The 22998-nt window shown below is 39.4% G+C and overlaps 1 protein-coding gene across 8 annotated transcripts in view; it reads right to left on the reverse strand.

Moving 5' to 3' along the window:
* Positions 1-22998, reverse strand: part of NR6A1 (nuclear receptor subfamily 6 group A member 1) — a 238667-nt gene that overhangs the window by 41486 nt on the left and 174183 nt on the right. The window contains exon 1 of one of the 8 annotated variants that reach the window (XM_078326778.1): positions 22829-22959. The exons of the other annotated variants lie outside the window; for them this stretch is intronic. Coding sequence (XP_078182904.1) covers positions 22829-22844 — 16 coding nt within the window. The 5' untranslated portion in view covers positions 22845-22959. Of the gene's footprint in view, positions 1-22828; positions 22960-22998 lie in introns of those variants that run through there. 8 annotated transcript variants of the gene reach the window in all.

A 22998-nucleotide genomic window follows, 5' to 3' on the forward strand; every position in this document is an offset into this window, starting at 1 on the left:
ACCAAAACAAACCAACCAACCAAACAACTATCATGATTTCCACCCTCTTCCCTTCTCTTACTGTTGTGGAAGGAAGCAAGAGAGGAAGATTCCAATTCTTTTTACTCCCAATTGTTTTCCCCCCTTTATTCATCAATTTTCAGAGTACTGAATTGGTATTGTAGCAACCTCCAGTAGTAACTAATGAGGTTTTTCTTTTTTAATGTTATTATTAACTAACTTATTTTTATATTTGAAGTTATTTACCATCAGTATTCTTTTTGATGTGTTGATTGCACAATCTTAGAGTAGTGGGAGGCTGTTTATGTAGCCTACTGTATCCTTTTCACATGACCCCATTAATAGTTTGGATGACACAACAAGGCTCAACTTTTATATTCTGCCTCATACTTGGAATCAACCATTTCTCTAAGGAGGTCTGGCTCCTCATGAGAATTAAAATTTAAAGTTCAAAATTTGAGCCCTTTCAGTACCCCAATCAAGAAAGACATTCAGTTTCTCTAATAAATCAGTAAAAGTCATCTCTCTACCCACACTATTTTCTTCCCGTTGATATTTCTGTAGATAGCAAACTACCTTGCTGAGTTTCAAACACCTGTCATTTTCTAAGCCTTCAGCTTTTCATCAGCTACATTACTGTGACCCATAGTATCAACTTTGAAGTGTTTATTTGCCTGATTTTCTTCCCATTATATTTCTCAATAGAATAATACAGATTAAGAACACTGAGCCAGGCGCAGTGGCTCATGCCTGTAATCCCAGCCTTTGGGAACTGAGGTGGGTGGATCACGAGGTCAGTAGTTCGAGACCAGCCTGACCAACATGGCTGACCAACATGGTGAAACCCCGTATCTACTAAAAACACAAAAATCAGTCAGGCATGGTGGTATAGGAAGCTGAGGCAGAAGAATTGCTTGAACCCAGAAGGTGGAGGTTGCAATGAGCCAAGATCGCATCACTGCACTCTAGCCTGGGTGACAGACTGAGACTCTGTCTCACAAGAAAAAAAAAAGACTTTAAAGTCATGTCTTAAATTTGGTGCTGGAAAACTCCTCTCCAACTTGGGTTTCCTCTGAGAAGAATCTCATTCCTCTCTAAAAGAGCCAATATAGTTCACTAAGTTTCAGTAAGACTATTAAGAAGAGCTGCACAGAAGTAGCCACAGATATAATATCAAGTTATGTTCTACCCCTCTGTATGTAAAAAAGAGTAATGTTCTGCCCACAGTTTTATTCCTACAAAATATTCTATGTATTGCTGGTTACCTATAACTAAACACAAGAATTATTAGAAAAAAGGTAACATGCTGGGTCTCTGTCATAGACTTTCAAACCTTAGGGTCAATGTAAAGTTTTTTTTGTTTTGTTGTTTTGTTTTTAAGATACAGGGCTCATTATGCTGCCTAGGCTGGAGTGCAGTGGAAATTGCAGAATTCCAAATTTACAGTCGCAATTGTAGCACATTGCAGCCTTGAACGCCTGACCTCAATTGACCATTGTACCTCACCTCCCAAGTAGCTGGGACTACAGGCATGCACAACTGCACCTGGCAAGAGTTTTTTGTTTTGGTTTGTTGTTCACACAGGGTCTCACTGTCACCCAGGCTGGAGTGCAGTGGCACGATTTCGGTTCACTGCAGCCTCCACCTCTTGGGTTCAAGTGATTCTCATGCCTCAGCCTCCCGAGTAGCTGGGACACTACAGGCGTGTACCACCATGGCCAGCTAAGTTTTGTATTTTTGAAACAGAGTCTCACTCTGTCACCAAGCTATAGAACAGTGGTGTGATCTTGGCTCACTGCAACCTCCGTCTCCCGGTTTTAAGTGATTTTCCTGTCTCAGCCTCCTGGGTAGCTGAAACTACAGGTGCACGCCACCACACCCAGCTAATTTTTGTATTTTTAGTAGAGATGGGGTTTCACCATGTTGGCCAGGATGGTCTCGATCTCTTGACCTTGTGATCAGCCCACCTTGGCCTCCCAAAGTGCTGGGATTACAGGCATGAGTCATTGTGCCTGGCTAAGTTTTATATTTTTAGTAGGGTTTCATCATTTTGCCCAGGCTGGTCTCGAACTCCTGACCTCAAGTGATCCGCCCACCTTAGCCTTTCAAAGTGCTGAGATTACAGGTGTGAGCCACCAAGCCTGACCAAGTTTTTTGTTTTTAAATCAGAGATTATTCTAATGTAGGTAACAGAACTATCATATTAAATTTCATTTCTTAAACTCCTGCTAAGATAAAAAAAAGCAGATCCAGAGCTCAGTTACGGTCTCTATGCGCACATAATTTCAGAGGCAAAAATGTCAAATTCAAAGGAAATTTTAAAAATGATAAATATAGCTGCTGATGCAGTTGGCCTAGAAGATTGATAACAATCTGAGCCAGTGACAGAGCCCTAGCAACATCTCTTCAGGGCATCACTGACATGTGTCTGATCAAATAAATGGATACGCCCATCTCCACATCATTTAGCAATAACACAAAGTAAATGAGGATAAAGAGATTTATTTATAAATGAACCTAGTCATCATTCTGATCAGAACAGTACAATTTAGCGTCTTATTTTATAAAAGCTGCAGGACTTCTCAGTTACGCCTAACCAAGGTTATGCTACAGGTAGGTTTTGAATAAAGACGCTAACAGTAACATCTGGCACCATGAATACTATAGAGAAGATACACAATTTGTTGAATGAATAAATGAATGAATGGGCAATAAATGAAAACATGGTATGGCTTGGTGCAGTGTTTTCCAAATTACAAGTCATAACACACAGCATCATGTTTGGAAAAAAATGAAATGGAAAATATCAAAGTGCATCATATGTTGCAAGAAAGGGTAAAATACTGTGAAACTTCTGTTTCAATTAAAGTGTGTGCATTTGTGTGTCTGTGATGTACAAGTGTGCAGTGGGGTATTGGATCATAATGTATGCAGAAGTGTAAAAATGGCCTAGCATTTCTGACATACTACGTCTAAACTCTAGTTCTGCCACTTGCCAGTTTTATAATTGTGGGGTAATAATTCAGTTCTCTTAGTCTCACTATTAACTGTAAAATAGAGATAATATTAGTACTCACCTCATACAGAGTTGCTAGGGATGAAACAATACAGTACACAATGGTAAGAGCTAACATGTATATGGTGCTCACTATGTACCAAGATCTGTCCAAAATTTGTTACACTGAATCACTCACTCATTCCTTATAACAATTCTAAATAGCCCCCTCTTACAGAAAGTTCAATTGAAGGACTCCTCTACTTTATGATGGTGTGAAACTGATGTGTATCTGGTAGAAACAGTATTTCCAGGCAGGGAGGAGTGGCTCACACACCTGCTGAGAGAAGGCTACCGACATGTTTGAACAGGAGCCTAGAAAGGGCTTGTTGACCGACTGGACTACAGAGGAGAGATGAGGGGAGGAGAGGATAAGAAAGTGACAGAGAAGAACTCAAGATTCCAAACTAAGGTGGCTGTGAGAAATGCGGCATCACTAGCAGAAAATTGGAAAGCAAAAGCTGAGTGCGGGGCGAAATCAATGGCTTTAGTTTAAAGAGATGACAATGGGCGAAGCAAGCAGGAATAGTCTAAATGCAACTATTAGGGGACAATGGTTAGGGCTAAAATGAAGACTCTGAGAGTCCTCAACACATGGAAGAGTTGAAGCTGCAACAACAGATCAGAACTCTAAGGGGCAGGGGCTTGGGGAGTCGGAGAATGTGAAAAATCAGCAGCATGATAAAACAGAGAGGGTGAGATGTTCGGGAAGTAAGGTGAGATGACAGTCAAAGAAAAGGGCAGAATATAAATCCATAATTATCAGAAAGATAAGGGACAATAGGAGACTGCATCGTCAAATGCAACATCAAAACATATGCAATAGTTCACACCTGTAATCCCAGTACTTAGGGAGGCAGGAGCAGGAGGATAGCTTGAGTCCAGGAGTTGGGAGACCAACCTGGGCAAGACAATAAGACCCTGTTCTCCACAAAAAGAAAACAAGCAAGCAAACAAACAACAACAACAAAAAAGTGTGCAGAATAAAAAAGGCTCAAAGGTCACTACTGAGAACCACCTCGGTGAACTGGTTAGGACAAAAATCATACTGAGTTAAAAGTGAGTGATAAATAATTAGCTAGACATCATGATCCATTCAGAGTGATAGAGAAAAATTTCACAGGAGGCAGCAACAAATTCAAGCAAATGCTTTTTAAAAATTTGCTGACATCTTTTTTTTTTTTAACTAGTAGAGATTCATATGTTTAAAAAAGAGAAACATAGAAACAAAGCCTTTTAAGAGGAGAATGAAAGGTAATGGAGCCATGCTTTCAAAATAAAAACTAGCATGAAAAATAAAACAAGTTAAGCATTTGTATTTTTTCTCTGTATTTTATTTTTAAGGAAAAAAAAAAAGCAACTTGCCCAGGGTTAGAAAAGCAAAGTGATTCACCCAAGGACACAGCAAATCAGTGATGAACTGAGTTTTAACCTTACTGCTCTTCCAAAGATAGACTTCCCATTATATAAACTACCTCCTATGAGAGTGGGGGAAGAGAAGGATGGTTGGTATGGCAGGTATTGAGACTGAGCCTCAGTGCTGCTGCTGCTGCGTCACCCACCCCTCATTTTTAAGGAAACAAATGACAGGAATCACGACAAAATGTGTGAAACAGAGAACTACGTGTAATCTTGTAAGTGAGCATGACATACCCTCCCCTTCTAGCAACTAGTTCTACCTTAATTTGGTTAAACACAGGACAAAACATGTTACAAAAAGGCCCCAGACTGTCATACCTCCACTCAGCTATGCTGTTACAAAAATACCTTCTCCACCCCAAGAATAGCATTTTACCCATTCCAAAGGCTCAGGTTACGCAAATTACATTTGGAAACCGATTTTTATCAAAACCTGCTTTTCAGACTGTGATGAAGGCCAGATTTAGGAAATGGAGAGTACAGCTGCTCACTTGAGCAAAATTACACTGACAACCAAGGCAATCTGGGACTTGCCTGGCTAAAGGGTATTTAAAACAAAAGGGATCTGTTTCAACTGGATTACTAGTTCCAACTCTCTGATCAGTTGTACATACTAAGAACTGACTCCAATCAGTTTCACAGGTTGCCACTATCTGAAGTGAAGTGGCCTTCTATGTGAAGGCCTAAGGCTGAATGGCAGAATTGAAATTAGGAACAGGTACCCTCAAAATTTCATTTGCAAACAAAGAATTTAAACACAAATAAATCATTGCACTGTTCCTCTATTCACATACCATGTCTATTCCACCACACATACTACTATAACATTCCATTTCCAGAGGCCACACACGTAGTTCCTCAGAGAACATGTCTAAAAATTGACATCAGCTGAATGAAGGCAAGTGAGCAATTTACAAGACTGGTATGGACTGTTTGGGAGTTATTCTTACCGATCACTAGTGGAAAGGAAAATAAAAGTCTGGGACCCCAGTTTACTATGCCAAAGGCAAAAAAAAAATTAAGCTGAAAGCTGAGTCATGTAAGAAGCTGCCTTTCCTTTTGTTCCTAGGCAGATAGCTATAGATAAATGTTACCTATCACCACGGGTAGCAACTCTATGTTCACCTTATCTTACGTAAAGTGCTGATTTACTAAGATGAATACATAATGGACTATTCCTCTAGCTGTTCCTTTTGTCTTGCAACATGTGGATTCACTAATGTGACCATGCCTTTCCTCTTTCACCTCCAGCCTGCTTTTCCCGTCTCAATACTAAAACCCTCAAAATCCTCTTTGGAGAAAGGCAAAGGCCTGTCTCCTAGGCGTGTACTTAAACCCTGGCAAAATAAACTTCTAACTAGATTGAGACACGTCTCTGATACTTTTTGGTTTACACTAGAAGAAAAGATGGGAAAAAGACAAAAGAAACTGTTACTGATGCCATTAACTGCCTAGGCCTAGAAACAAATTACAATCAGCTGAAATGAATTCTGGAAAAGGGCTACTCTATCACCTGACATCTCAATTGCAGGTGAGGGCAAGAAAATAAAAACTCAGAAGACAGTCCCTAATTCTTCCCTATCTCCTCTATGCAGGGATCTCTGATTTAGAAATCAAACTGCTATTTTTAATAAAGGGTTTGCATCTTCACAGCAAATTTAGGTTTTCTAGTTGGAGAAATCTATGATTTGTCTTATGTCACTGGAAACTTTTAAGGATTCCTTATTTACTTGGCAGGGGGTTGGAGAAACAGTTATTTGAATCTGAGGCAAAAATAAAAATTGTTCTCAGTGGAAAAAATATAAAGCATTTCATTCATAGATAGCTTATATCCATGCACTGGACCCAAACAAATAAGTATTTTTGAAATGTGATGTATAAAGTAGACACTGATCTGTTATAATTCTTATTTTGTCTCAAATCACCACAACATTTAAGCGCTGATAAATATTTGAGAGCCCCTCTGTGTCCTTAATGTATCTCACAGCAGTGGAGGAGATAAACACAATCCCATAATTTACATACAGAGCAGTCAACACTAAACTACCGAGAGACAATGTAGTGGACATGAAGGAGTGAGGGAGGGAGGGAGGGAGTGAGTGAGTCATTCTGGAGATAGATGGGGAGGCAGGAGGAAAGATTATCTAGAAGAGGCAGGCATCACCTGAACTCAGCCTTAGAGGAGAAGTATGTCAAAAGGAATTTCAGCCAGAGGGAAGAGTATAGACAAAAGGGCTTGCTGGCTGTGGGTATTTAAAGGTGTCTTAGGAGTATGGTAGCTGAGGTAGTGGGAGATGAGGAGAGCCATGATGAACACAAACATGCAATTCTGGAGTTAGACGGATCTGAGGAGTCCTTCTGTAGGGAGGCTGCAGGCATGGATGTGATTGCAGAGGACAGCATATGAAGAGAGACTGGAATCTGCAGTAAATATCTTTCAGGCTATCTGCTCAGCCCACACCCATCTTTTCTTTGACAGCAGCCACTGCCTGGCCTGTGGGGCACTACATTTACACTGCTAGACAAGTTGACTGGATAAGGGACCCATACTGGCCTGGACTGGAAAAAGGCACTGGTTTAATGCAACTTTCTCTATTGCCAAGATTTTGTAATGAAGACACAGGGCTTACTAACTGCTGATGAGAGTGAACTGTGAGGTGACTAGTGAGATCGTTTTGTTCCTGAAAAGCAGAGGATATTTGTCTAGGTGGTAATGGTGATGATGAGGGCTGAAAGACAAAGGAAAGCAGAGCTACTAAGCTTCATGGCTTCAGAGGGGCTGAGAGCAGTTGCTGCGGCTCCTGATGACTCCTGTCATCCCTCCTGAATCCCAACTCTTCCATGTTTCGTTATGTCCCATGCTCTAACCCAGTTTCTTTCCAGTAACTTCCATTCAGGGCTTGAACTAGTTACGTTTGATGAGTTTCTGTTACTATCAAAAAAAAAATTGACTATGAAAGAACTTAATGAAAGCCTATCTATATTCAGAGATCAGGAAAAACAAGAAGAGATAGAAAAAAGGTACCCTAGGAAGAAACGGGAATATGAACAGTACAATGCCAGGGAAGTCAGGGAAACAAGGAGCTATACTAAATAGAGGGCAGTCAACAGTATGGAGAGACTGAGGCTACGAACTGAGAACAGGGTAAGGGACCAGGCAAAAGGCAGAGCTGAGACTGCAGCCTTTGTGCAAAATTTAAGCAGGTGCCAAAACACTCAGTAATCAATACAAATATTTTAATACAATCCTTTAAAATAAAAATACAAAACTAATGCAAGAAAAAGTACATTTTAAACAGAGATGAATATTACTAGATTTTTCCTTTTGCCTTGGGCTCCAATAATGGCCTGCCTAATCTTGTCACTAATCATCAGGAATCATCTAAAGACAACTTCAAGAACATGGAGGGAAAGAGGTAGATTTCAAAATGTCAAGAAAAAGGAACAACTGCTAGAGACTATTCTTTCCAATATGTTTGATGAGAGAACCTCCACTTTGCAAGTGAGGAAACTGAATCACAGAGAAATGATTACCCAAGGTCATACAAATTGAGAACACATTGAAGAAAGTGGGAACCAAACCTGGTTTCTTGCCCTTTTCTGCTCCACAGTGGGCTTAGCTTAGTGGAGGAGATCTGTGGTATGTTCACACATGTCAGTGGAAGGAATTATAGCAAATTAATTGGGTGCCAGCAGTACTTCTATAACTAAGCCTTTCCGTAGGCAAAACAGGCAAGGTGAATTTTCTAGAAATTTCTAAGGGTTAGCTATAGACAAATTGAAGATCTAAGAAGCTACAGGAAGAGCATTGTGAACCTGACAGAGATGATGGTCTTTTCCAAGGTCTGAGGAAAAGGTCACCAGAAATCCTGGGTATTGGAAACAATGAAATAATTGTTCTTCCAAGCAAAAAACAAGCATCAGAAAGCATTAAAGGCCTGAAGGATACTGAGTATGGTTTTGGCATATGGCAGATTAACTGTATAACATGAGACTTAATGGCCTTTGCAATTTACTTGTTCTGAACAGTTCACGGTTCAAGGTTATATTAAGCTGAAACTTTTATAACTAAAAATAGCTATCAACTTGTGATATCTTGACAGTGACAATGCGGAGGGAAAAAAGAAGGCTCACAGCATCTAGTCTTTGGAGGAAAAATAATCTCTGAATCCCCAACCCCTGGGTAATTCATCTGAAAATGGTAAATGGACAAAGTAGGAAGCCCTCAGCTCTTTTGTCTGAAGAGTCCTGTGAACGCTATAATTTCTCCTACATGGGTAAAGTTTCAGTGCTTCAGTGCTCAAAGGGGTAACAAGAGGTCATCTACTCCAACCTAAGGAATGAACACTAGCATACTTCCATAAGTGAGGCATTCACTACCTCACAACTACAGAACAGCTTGGAATATTATAAAGTTCTTCCTTACTCTGACTTGAAATCTTTCACCCTGTAACCTTCTACCTACTCCATCCTCTGAGGCCCCATGGGACAGCCTTTCACAGAAGACAACCATAGTCCCCTAAGCTTTCTCTTTCATGCAACAGCTAATTTACTGAGGAAGCTAACATTCATGCTCCTTTTAAAAATATTTCATAAGGCATGTCTTTCTGACACATATCTTCATTATCTTCCTCCACATTTTTATGTCCAAGTTCCTTTTAAATACCGCCTCTACATTTTCTGTAATAGTGAAAAGTTGGGCAACCTAAATATTAATCTATAGGAGAATGGTTAAGTAAACTAACATAGGTATAAAAATGGAATGATAAGCAATCACTTAAAAAGGATATGACACATCTTAAAAACCACTCTGTTTTTAAAAACATATATACATATGAATGTATACGTGCATGTTTTGGTACATACATGGATAAAAGTTTGGAAGTAAATTTACCAAACTATTACCAGTGATTATTAGGGTAAAGAAGGAGAATGAAGGGCACAGAGGACAGACAAGAAGACATTTTTACTCTATTATCTCTTTAGTACAAGTATGTACTACTTTTGTGTTTAAAACATCAATATGTAAATATGTACTGACACTGGAATTTTTTTTTTTTTTTTGAGACGGAGTTTCGCTCGTTACCCAGGGTGGAGTGCAATGGTGCAATCTCGGCTCACCGCAACCTCCGCCTCCTGGGTTCAAGCAATTCTCCTGCCTCAGCCTCCTGAGTAGCTGGGATTACAGGCACGTGCCACCATGCCCAGCTAATTTTTGTATTTTTAGTAGAGATGGGGTTGTACCATGTTGACCAGGAAGGTCTTGATCTCTTGACCTCGTGATACACCTGCCTCAGCCTCCAAAAGTGCTGGGATTAGAGGTGTGAGCCACCATGCCAGGCCTGGAATATTTCTTTATTGCTGAGTGATAAAAGCAGATATAAACCCTTTCCCTCCACCAGGAATATAAATTTCAAAGACAGGAAATATGTTCTGGGTACTCTTATATCCTAAGATTTAGCAAAGTAAGTGCTCAAAAATATCGTTGAATGGATGTATGTATGAATGAATGAATGGCACTTATACGTTTGTTATATTAGAAATTATGACACTGGTTCCAGAGTTTCAAGATACTTCCCAGATGTCAAATTTGCTAGATACCATTCTGATCAGAGGCAGGAGGTAGTAGAAAGGATACATGATAAGGAGTAATAATTTAGTCTTAACTATAATATTACTGAAGGAGTCTTTGTAGAGTCATGCTTAACTCCTTTATCTAATTTCAAAATTTCATTTTTACAGTAACTTTCCTACATGAGCTTGAACATCTCCAGTGATAAAGAGCTTACTTCCTTATTTGATGCTAAAATATAATTCCCTGCAATGAAAACATCCTGGTCTTAATTTAATCTGTGGACACTGCCCAACCTGAACAAGCCTGCTCCCTCCCCTTTTTCACCAAAAGTTTTACAACCTTTGGAGTTTAATACCCTTAGTCCCACAAATGATTTATATATCATTTCCTTATCACACTGGCTGGCCACCTGCCTTTCCTCTGGACATATTCTTGCTTGAAAAGGCCATATGAAAATATCATGCTCAGAATCTACTCTGGTTGATGAACATAGAACACCATATACAAAAATAACTCAAAATGGATTAAAGACTTAAATGTAAAACCCAGAACTATAAAAACCCTAGAAGAAAACCTAGGCAACAGCATTCGGGATATAAGCACAGGCAGAAATTTCATGAAGATACCAAACACAACTGTAACAAAAGCTAAAATTGACAAATGGGATCGAATTAAACTAAAGAGCTTCTGCACAGCAAAAGAAACTATCATCAGAGTAAACAGACAACCTATAGAATGGGAGAAAATTTCAGCAATCTATTCATCTGACAAAGGTCTAATATCTAGAATCTACAAGGAACTTAATCAAATTTACAAGAAAAAAAAAACCCTATTAAAAAAGTGGGCAAAGGATACGAACAGACACTTCTCACATATTCATGCAGCCAACAAACATGAAAAAAAGCTCAACATCCCTGATCATTAGAGAAATGCAAATCAAAACCACAATGAGATACCATTTCATGCTAGTCAGAATGATAATTATTTTTAAAAAGTCAAGAAACAGCAGATACTGGTGAGGCTGTAGAGAAACAGGAATGCTTTTATACTGTTGGTGGGAATGTAAGTTAGTCTAACAGTTGTGGAAGACAGTGTGGCGATTCCTCAAAGACCCAGAAACAGAAATACCATTCAACCCAGCAATCCCGTTTGGGTGTGTACTCAAAGGAATATAAATCATTCTATTATAAAGACACATATACGTGTATATTCATTGCAGCACTGTTTACAATAGCAAAGACACGGAATCAAACTAAATGCCCATCAGTGATAGACTGGATAAAGAAAATGTGATACATATACACCATGGAATACTATTCAGCCATGAAAAAGAACAAGATCATGTCCTTTGCAGGGACATGGATGAAGCTGGGGGCCATTATCCTTAGCAAATTAACATGGGAACAGAAAACCGAATACCTCATGTTCTGAGCTAAACGGTAAGAACACACAGACACATAGAAGGGAACAACAGACACTGGGGCCTATCTACCAGAGGGCAGAGGGTGAGAGAAGGGAGATGATCAGGAAAAATAACTAATGAATACTAGGCTTAATACCTGGGTGATACAATAATCTGTATAGCAAACCTCCAGGACACACGTTTACCTATGTAACAAACCTGCACATTCTACACATGTACCCCTGAGCTTAAAGGTTAAAAAAAAAAAAAAAAGAAATGGTTCTGGGCCAGGTGGAGTGGCTCATGCCCTGTAATTCTAGCACTTGGGAGGCCAAGGTGGAAGGTTTGCTCAAGGCCAGGAAGCCTGAGCAACAGAGCAAGGCCCTGTCTCTCTAAAGAAAAAAAAAAGAAACAGTTTTGTATCATGACTGTGGAGGTGGTTACAGAGATTACACAAATCTATATTCATAGAAGAGTACACCCTTCCTCACCAAAGCACTCAATTATTCTGTATGCTAATTGTACAATGAAGTTAAAAACAAAAGCACCCAAAATTATCTATCCAAAAACATTATAGTGGTTTGGCCGTTAGGTAATCACCTACTTCACAAGATGTAAGTAAAAATACAATGATTACTCAGCAAAACACACACACACACACCACACACACACACACACACACACACCCCTTGCTCTAGAAAACCAAAAAAAAAACCTTTAGTTTAAACTAGTGGAAAAAGTTTGGATAGGATATTAAGACTATTTTTCATTCATTAAAAAAATACAACAGAATCAATTTCTTCTAGAGGGCAAAAGACCCCTTCACAGAGTATAACTTCTTCTAAGCACTTAACTGAGGTCTCTCCCTCTGTCGTACTTGGCAATTTGTAACAAGGTTAAGTAAGGCTATAGCAATCTCTCCCTAAATCCCAGGAACAGTTTCGTGAAGTGTTAAACCTCCAGCGTCTGAGCCTCTAATTCTAAAGCAGAACTGCTCTCCTTTCTAGCGAGGTACATTAATCTCTTCAAAATATTTGCAAGAAGACGACTGACAGGTGAGGGGGGCTCTCTTCTGTTTAGGGGCAGAGGCATCCATTCAGAGATCAAAGTTCTCCCTAGAGTTTCCCATGGATTTAGAACCAAACACTATTTCTATCCTATATGGGTCTTATAACTCACGGCATACTTGGTCAGGGTAGTTCACATTGTCAGACATGTGCTCATGCTGCTCCGCTGCTTAGGAGACCCTTTGCCACTTCACCAGCCTGGCAAACATCTATCAAATCTCTCAGGATGACTTCTTAGTGAGGCCTAACCTGATAGCCCAGGTAGAAATGAGCAGTCTACCTTCTGCACAACTTCTGTATTCTACAGTATTGCTATCGTTGTGCCCTGAACACTTCATTACACTTATTTACACGAGGATCTATTTCCCTCTACTAGACGTGTATGCATCACAGGGCAGGGAGAGAGTTGTATTTTTTTCTGTGTCCCTAAAACACAGCTCAATACCAAGCACAGAGCAATCACTAGTGAACATCAGTTGAATGAAAAAACAGTGCATGGGCATACATCATTTTATTACACTTCGCTTTATTGCATTTTTTATAAATTGAAGATTTGTGACAACCCTGCATTGAGGAAGTCTTATCAGTAGCATTTTTCCAAAAGCAAGTGCTCTCATTTTGTGTCTCTGTGTCATATTTTGGTAAATCTTGTAATATTTCAAACTTTTTCATTATTATTATATCTGTTACGGTGATCTGTGATCAGTGATCTTTGATGTAATTGTTTGCGGGTGCCACGAACCACACCCAAATAAGATGGTGAATTTAATGAAGAATGTTGTATGTGTTCTGACTGTTCCACTGACCAGTCATTCCCCATCTCTCCTTCTCTCTACTTGGGCCTCTGCATTCACTGAAACCCAACAATATTGAAATTAGGTCAATTAATAACCCTACAATGGCCTCTACTTATTCAAGTGAAAGGAAAAGCCATATGTCTTTTACTTTAAATCAAAAGTTAGAAATGATTAAGGTTAATGAGTAAGGCATGCTGAAAACAAAGATAAACTGAAAGGTAGGCCTCTTTCTCCAAAGAGTGAAGCTGTGAATCAAAGGAAAGGTTTTTGAAGGAAATTAAAAGTGCTACTCCAGTGAACACATAAATGATGAGAGCAAAACACCCTTATTGCTAACATGGACAAAATTTTAGTAGTCTGGATAGAAAGCCAAACCATTCACAACATTCCCTTCAGCCAAGGCCTAATACAGAGCAAGGCCCTAACTATTCAATTCTATGAAGACTGAGAGAGGTAAGGAAGAAGAATTGATGTTCAGTGTAGATGAAGCAGCCTTATATTGGAAGAAGACGCCATCTAGGGGCTTTCGTAGCTAGAGAGAAGTCAATGCCTGGCTTCAAAAAATAGGCTGACTCTCTTGATAGGAGCCAATGCAGCTGGTGACTTTAAGTTGATGCCAATGCTCACTGACCACTCAGAAAATCCTAGGACCCTTAAAAATTATGTTAAATCTACTCTACCTGTGCTCTATAAATAGAACAACAAAGCCTGGATGACAGCATGTGGGTTTACAGAATGGTTTACTGAATATTTTGAGACTACTGCTCAGAAACAAAGGTAACTTTCCAAAATACTGCTCATCGACAATGTACCTGGTCACCCAAGGGCTCTATGATGGAGATGTACAGGTAGATGAATGTTGTTTTCATGTCTGCTAACACAACACCCATTCTGCAGCCCATGAATCATGAAGTAATTTTTAAGAAATAAATTTCATAAGGCTATAGCTGGCATAGATAGTGATTCCTCTGATGGATCTAGGCAAAGTAAATTGAAAACCTTCTGGAAAGGATTCACTATTCTAGATGCCATCAAGAATGCTTCTGATTCATAGGAGGTCAAAATACCAGTTTGGCAGAAGTTGATTCTAACCCTCACGAATGACTTTGAGAGATGTCAGTGGTAGAAGTAACTGTAGAAGTAGGGAAAACAGCTAGGAACTAGAATTAGAAGTGCAGCCTAAAGATGTGGCTGAAGTGCTGCAATTCCATGACAATTATTTTTTTCAAGACAGGTTCTCTGTCACCCAGGCTGGATTGCAGTGCTGTACGATCATAGCTCACTATAGCCTCCATCTCCTGGGCTCAAGTAATCCTCCTGCCTCAGTCTGCCAAGTAGCTGGGACTACAGGCATGCACCAACACATCCGGCTAATTTTTTTTTTTTTAAGACGGAGTTTTGTTCTTGTTACCTAGGATGGAGGGCAATGGCACAATCTCAGCTCACAACAACCTTCGCCTCCCAGGTTCAAGTGATTCTACTGCCTCAGCCTCCCAAGTAGTTAGGATTACAGGCATGTGCCACCATGAGCAGCTAATTTTGTATTTTTAGTAGAGATGGGGTTTCTCCATGTTGGTCAGGCTGGTCTCAAACTCCCGAACTCAGGTGATCCACACGCCTCGGCCTCCCAAACTGCTGGGATTACAGGTGTGAGCCACCATGCCTGACATTTTTTAAAATTTTCAGTAGAGGTGGTATCTCACTATGTTGCCCAGGCTGGTCCCCAAGTCCTGAGCTCAAGCAATCTTCCTGCGTTGGCCTCCCAAAGTGCTGGGATTACAGGTGTGAGCCACCACATCCAACCCATGATAAAACTTTAATGAATGAGGAGTTGCTTCTTAGGATGAGCAAAAAAGGTTTCTTTGTAGATTGAATCTACTCCTGGTAAACACTATTAACATGACAATAAAAGATTTAGAACATTACATTAGCTTAGTTGATAAAGGAGCAGCAGGGTTTGAGAATATTGAAACCAATTTTGAAAGAACTTCTACTGTGAATAAAATGCTATTAAACAGCATCGCATGCTACAGAGAAATTTTTCATGAAAGGAGGAGTCAATTGATACAACCAGCCTCATTGCCTTATTTTAAGAAACTACCATAGCCATCCCCCAACCTTCAGCAACCACCACCTGAAGCAGCCACCAACACTGCAGCAAGATCCCAGCAAAATGATTCACTGAAGGCTCAGTTGTTTGCATATTTTAGCAATAAAATATTTTTAAGTTATGTAGGGTTTTTTTTGACATAATGCTACTGCACACATAACAGACCATAGTATAAACACAACTTTTACATGCACTGGGAAACCAAAAAATTCGAGTGATTTGCTTTATTGCGGTGGTCTGGAACAAAACTTGCAGTATCTTTGAGGTATGCCCATAGCTTCTCTACTTGCAAATCAAAGCACGCAGTTTATAAGAACTCCAGAGGACAAACTGGTGAGCCAGCCCAGAGACCTTGTGCCAATGCTCAAAGCTCAGTAATCAGCTTCCTAGGTTCCTTCACAGTTCTGAGGCCCTGGTGGAAGAAAGACCAGCTAGCATGCTTTAAGTGAAACCGTATGTTCTGTGAGGGTTAAAAAAAAAATGTAATTGCCCACTACCTTACCAAAGACCACTTTTTCCAAAATTCTGACCCGATTCAGAATAATGGGCCCCAAACATAGACACATGCATTATTAGTCATTCCCATTCTTATTTGCCCAGAAAGTGCTTTTGTAACTTCTTTCACTTGTAACAATGTTCAGAGAAAGCACTGGAGTCTGCATTCATCACTAAGACCACAAATTAGAAAGCTTCAACAATGCAAATGGGGACTCTTTTACACATTACATTCACATGACTTTACTAATGCATCCATCAGAACCAAAGGTTCTGCTTCCCTAAGGCACTGGATCAATAGTACCCCAACCCCTTACCAACAGTCTCACTTGCTCTGTAGCCCAGGCTAGACTGCAGTGGCAAGATCATAATTCACTGCAGCCTTGATCTCCTGGGCTCAAGCGATCCTCCCACCTCAGCCTCTCAAGTCAACACTTTTACAAAACTAAAACTCCTCTCTCCTCAGCTCATCACAAGCCATTTATCATTCTCCAAAGTCCTCCCTTTGGTTAAGACTAACGGTTAATGAAAATAAATAACTAATAAATTGAGTCCTAGTACTTGTCAGCATATGATATACGATGAACTTTCCATACTAAAACTATTCTATGGTAGATGGCTTTTCTCTCGCATCAGATTGGTAACCTTATGGCAAGTGTTTTGGTGTATATGATTCCAAACTGCACATGGGGACAACAGCAGGAGTGCTGAGAGAAAATTCATTTCTACATATTAGGAACCTAGAATCTTAACAGTACAATGTGATGGTCAGTTTCTTAAAGCAACTGGTTCATGGTTCAAACAATTGTATGGCCGACTATATCCAGTGACAGGAAAAGACACACTGTGGCACATCATCACCTCTCCCTCTTCCTATTCCCAGTAGAATAAAAGAGTTGAAGATGGTAGATTTTCTTGTCAGCAGCAATTAACAACTACCTCATGGCAAAGTTAGAAACAAAAACACATGAATGCTTATGATAGTGTGCATGTACACATACTCTTATAATGACCAAGGCCAAGACTTGATGGCTACCACCTACTGGTTGCCAAGCCTTTCATTTGCATCTCTCCTTTCCACACTCCCTTGTGCACACATTTTGGGATTAAATATGCTCAGAGGAATGGTGTCTGTTTTTTTTTTTTCCAAATATCTAAAACATATATTTTCTGTGCAGTGGGTTATTTAATATACCATAAATAAATACATCTGATACTTAATAAGTTAACTATAACTTATTAATATTATTATCCATAACTTATTCGTTCCTTTAAAAAGCAAAGCTAGGCTCTTGTAGCCATCACACCGAGTCCACACACTGAAACCTCAAAGTAAGGAAAACACTTTGCTAATGGTGAGGGTGCTAACAGAGAAATAGAAAAATGAGGTTTAGACTCCCTCCACATTTTTGCCAATTGTAATACAGGCCTCTCTTTTTACCATATTAAGACAAATATGAAAATACTCTATTTTGCAGCCATATATTTGGAAGAGCAAATAAGTCACAGGAAATATCTAGTAAAAGTAGTTAAAAAAAAAAAAAAACAAAAAGCAAAACCCTCAAAGAATACAGGGCCCCAAAGTGAGAGTAAATCCCACTGCTATCTATTCTCCTTCCCCTAATCACTCCCAAAAGCAAGTGGCGAATATTCCATCTGTTAAGCAATATTAAAATTATTTTTCCTTCTTTGTAGTTCAAAAAGATCTGCAGTTTAGGTGAGAAATTCTAACTCACCTCGGTTCCCAGTGCTTAGAAAATAGCAAATGCTTGATGAATGTTAGCTGCATAATGATTTCATATACAGAGAATAGAATAATGAGCCATTGATATAACCCTGAACCCAAAAGGTAGGCAGGTTGACAACCCCAAAGTTACTAAGGCAATGATTAGCATACTAACAACACTCCCAACTTTACCACTTCATGGTAAAGCTCCTGAGAAAGGGCTTTTAAACATGGTCATGGCAACTGTCTTGGTATCTATTTATCTATCAGAACATGGGAAATTAAGACTAACTTTACTACTCTTCTTTTCCTGATTATGATTTAACATCTCCGTTACCTTAAAGCCCACCCCCTCTCCATTTTCTTGCAATCCACACAACCGTAAAAGACTTTCTGTAGAGAAAAGTCCACAAATTTTGCAGGGACCAATTCATGACTAATTATTACTGGCAAAGGAATAGCATGTTAACACTGCAATTGGTTCTAGAAGGCTCAGCTGGCCCCACTGGTTGTACAGCATTTTCAAGGCTAAATTTCCAGAGCCCCTCCCTGATTGTTGCCTACTGAACGGAGGCTGTCCAGGAAGACCTACTTGGAGTATAAATACCACCAGCCCTAGGCTCACCCAAGAGTTCTCTCTTTCTTAATTTCCCTAAATTTGCTCCTCCTCGAAACTCATTTCAATTCAAGCCATGTTAAGCATGTTCTGGGCACTCTGACAGTTTTCTTATTTAATTCCCATAGCAGTCCTGTGAGATAGGTATTACTATCCTCTGTTGCATATATGAGGAAACTGAGGTTCATGGAGGTCAAGTGACTTGGCCAAGTGAGAGTCAAGCTGATGAGGTTCTTTCCTCACACCAGGAAGCCTGTAGCAAAGCCATATATGTAGCCAAGTTTTTATGAGCCACCTGGGCAGCAGGGGAGTCCTTGCCATACAGACCAAGAAATCCATCCAGGGGCAACAGAAGCAGCAGTTTTTGTTTCTTTGTTTTAATGCTTTAAAAATCCTACAGGAATTCTTATTGGTCCCACTAACAATCCATCGAGGCTCACCAGCCGGTTGACTCCTGACCTTCCATGCTTCTCATCCTAATTAATGCAAGGTCCTTGGATCACAGTGTGAGCATCAAGACCCTGTTAGAGTTAGCAATGACCTTTACATCTATCAGGCTTTTCAAAATATGTAAAACAGCTGTGCAGTGGGAACACCCCCACCCCAGCCCTGACCAACTCTTAACCTTGAAATATGGATAGATGCATTTTTCCTAATTATGGTGTTTTCCCCAAGTTTTTAGGAAATGACTTTTTACATGGCTAAAAACCATTTGACATGTAGCTTGTTTTTCAATGGCCCAAGCAAACTACTGAGGCATGCAAAAAGATAATTCTTGCAAATAGATTAATTTCCTTGGCTTAAAAAGAAACCCCAGTAACAGGGGAACAGAAAAAAAAAGAATGATTTGAAAAAATTAGTGGTGGTGGGGAGGGAGACTGTTTGGCTTCCATACTTGTGCCTCTGATATCCTTTTGTTCTCCCACTTCATTGTATTAAGGATGCTAAATCAAACATGATTGCAGTGATGTTTGTGTGTGAAAATGACAAAAGCAATGGGCCAAAATCCCAACCTCATCTTGAACCCTGAAGACTTTTATGGCTTTTCCTTCACTAGGCCCTCCCCCAATACACATTAAAGACCACATTGTTCAAAAGGGTCATGGTAGGTTTCATACTCCATTTTAATACAACGTAAACGTCCAAGTTTTGTTAGTAATATTTGTATGCCCCTGGAAAATGTCCATTAAAATAATCAATTGCTTGGTTTAAATATTAATAGATAATTACAATATATCAGAGGGGCAGAATCAATTGTATCAAGGAGGTACTGTTTGTGGTGATTAAATCAGATTTTCTTCCTGTACATCATTTTCCCCAGCAAAAGGGTACGAATTAGAGATGAGTTAAAAATATCCAGAGGATGTGAAGCATCTAGGTATTTTTCCTAGCCTTAAAATTGTCCAGAATATGTCAGGTATCAACTCAAGAAGCCTAGAATAAACAAAACTTACTAATTTCAAGTGCAGGTCTCCCTGCCTCCCCTTATTCCATTTGTATGTCTGCAAGCCACATTATAGACCCCCAGTTCATTTATGCATTTATTCCTGGAAGATGTCAAGTTGGGAGAAAACTATTTGAGGCTGTTTAGGATTCCATTTTTCTCAGCTGTTACCAGTCAGTTGTCACCAGGACTTTGGAGGTTTAGTGGAAGAGAGGTGGCAATGACTCTATTACTCTTTCCAACTGCCATAAAGAATCTGCATCATAAAAGTACCTACTGAATTAATGCCTTAGTCCTCTGGAAAAGGATACAATAAAACAGGAATGTTAGAGGGTTTGGGAAAGGGGAATCTGAAGAACGAAAATCTGGCTGGAGTAAAGTAACAACAAACTTGGTAGTGTTTGTAATACCACAGTTTCATTGGCGGAATTGCTCACTTTCCCAAGCTCAGGTGTTTTTGCTTAACACCCATATAATATGCATTAAGATGTGGCATGATATCACAACTTCATTACATTTAAAAATCAAATCTATAATTTTTGTAGAGTTCTTGACTATAAGTCTGGTTTAAATTATCTCAAAATAACACACTAGGAACATCTGCTTAGCTCAGTCGAAGTTTCAAGAGCCAATACCAGCTGTTGGGGGAGGGATTTCACACATGTGTTACTCAAATCCTAACCAAATCTTAGTTTTTTTCATTCCCTTAATGATGCCTCCAAAACCAATAGGGTAAAGCAAACATTAGAATAAAAAAGAAGAGAAAAAGGGAGGGAGGAAGAGAGAAGAGAGGGGGAGACAGAGAAGAAAAAAAGATTACTCAATGCTTTGATGCATGTGACCAAGACCAAAATGATCACCCTCTCCAATTCAATACAGTATTAGCATGAGGACAAAAGGCATTTAAAAATCAATTTGGAGTTATTTCTAGTGGGGGTTGCCTAATCTTTACAAGTTGAGGAATGAGAATATTCCCAAACGTTGAAAGGGCACTCAAGTATTTTTCTCCTTTAAGCGGCAATCTAATTTTCACAGGGAATTCATTCAGTGTCATTGTTTTGGTTTTAGGTGTCTGTCCTGCCAGGCAGGGGCCGTGCACAAGGGCTGCATCTATCTTGAAGTGTGCACAATGGCCTCTCTTGCGGCTCTCTCTCTCTGTTATTGATCCTTACAGATGCTCCAAAGCCCTTCCCCCACCTTTCTCCAAATCCCAACCCCCCATTCTGAAAGATAGCTTAAGAAATAAGACTTCCTGCCTAGCGACTGGCAGGGCTGAAAGACCAGATTGTATGACTCCACAGATCAGGCCTGCCACAGTGAAAGCTTGAATAGAGTTAACCCTCTGTGAACTAAAACAAAACATTTGTATGCCCAGCTGTGACAAAGGTTAATTTAAATGGACAAGGGCCCAATATCTAAAACCAGGCAATGCTTTTTTTACAGTAGCGTTTTCACTGACCTCTTTTGTAAGCAGTTGATTTTGCCTCTTAGGCTTCCAAAACCACCTTCAACTAGTATAATTCATTTTGCTTTACCAGAATTTTGTATGAAAGATTCAGGTGAACAATTTTAAATTTAGTTCCTTATTTTATGAAAGTTTCTGTTTTGGTACCGTAAGTTATTTTCTGCAGTTGAATGGCTAAGAAAAACTGAAGTTTTAATACTTAAATATGAACTAGGGGAGAACTTTCTGTGCAAACCTTTTTTCTCTTTCAGAGCTAGCAGACTACATATCACTAAGAGACTCAAGCTAGTCGAAAGAAAATCTAAATCCTCCAGAGTCATCCCTTCTAAACTCATGTAATTACTGCTCTGGGACTCTGTCAGCTCCTAAACTCCTGTCCAAGAGATCCAAAGCAAATCTTACTTCTTAAACTACTCCTCTCTGGAAAAGCAGTATATCCAGAATAGTTTAACAAGCAACTTCTGTGCATATTGGGAAAGAAGAGGAGACTGTTCAAGATAAATAACAGGTCTTATATATTATAACTGGTATTTTCTGTGAACTTTCTTTTCTTTCTGTTAATGTACACTAAAAACCAATAAATTCTGGCATATAAGGTGCTGGGGGCCAACATACAAGGGAGGAAAGAAACCAAGGTTACTAAAAGGAAGAATGCTATTATCAAAGGGCGTCCCACTTCCTTGGTTTGTGCATCCCCAGATTCAGAATGAAACTGCAAAGCTGCCTATGGCAGATGTTAGCCATGCTGCAAGGAGCTGGGAAGCTTTCCCAGGACCAGCTATTTCATAGGGTTAATGCCAGTCCTAGAAATTTATCAACTGCTACAAAAAGTAGGGAACTCTTCTCAGCAGTGCTTGCCTTTAAGAAAATCAAACTCTTTGCAAACTCTTAGCCTGCATTTTATAAACGTGGCAAATCTTTAATACTAAGATTCATCTTATATCTGTTCCTTCAGCTGTATGTGTCTTTCCTGGCCTAAATAATAAAGCTGTGGAAAACTGGGGTTTCTCACATAACTAGGAAACTATCCCAAATAAACAAGTTATAACACTAACTAGTCACTACTAATTACATTACATGTACATGCAGAAAATGTACCCACTTAAAAAACCCACTTAAAAAGAAATTAGCAATGACTTAGCCTTACATCCCAAACTGTAAAGTATAGAGGTTCCCCCACAGAGGATGAGGTTGCCTTATCAATGGCCTCATGACCCCAATTCTATCTATAATTAACAGTAGTAAATAAGGCTTTGGCAGATATCGAACTGGATTAAGAAATTTAAAATATAAACAACTGTTAAGAGGTAAACAGAACAATTTTTTTAATGTAAATTTTAACTACTGGAACATAAAATTCAGTTTAAAAAAATTTTTTTAAATCACTGTAAGATTTAAACCCGCACCCCCTTTCTTCTGCTTTTCATCAACCACAACAATGAATTCACTGCAGTTCTAATTCTTTTCTCCATTCCAAAACATTTACAGCCAGTTGCTACATATATGAAAACTTTATAGCTGAATTCTGTTAAGAAACAAAAAAACAGCTGCCTGTGGACTGCCTCCCTTCTCCCTCAAGGCTATTTGCTCTAAACCTTCAAAGAAAATTTCTAACCCTTAAATTTGGGCCCCAGACTTAAACAGTCAGTTCCCTTACCTTCCCATGTCTCCATTTCATTCTTCTTGTAGTCTGCTGAAAAGTTCTATTGCACCCATGAAGAAACAGAGATTACAGGACAAGTCCAGCTTGATGACTACCCTTCCGACACTTGGTCAATTTCTCTAAGCAGGGACTACGACAGTCATCCTCACAGGTCAGTTTACAAG

Source organism: Callithrix jacchus, chromosome 1 (assembly GCF_049354715.1).
Source record: "Callithrix jacchus isolate 240 chromosome 1, calJac240_pri, whole genome shotgun sequence".
In the NCBI taxonomy this organism is placed as follows: domain Eukaryota; kingdom Metazoa; phylum Chordata; class Mammalia; order Primates; family Cebidae; genus Callithrix; species Callithrix jacchus.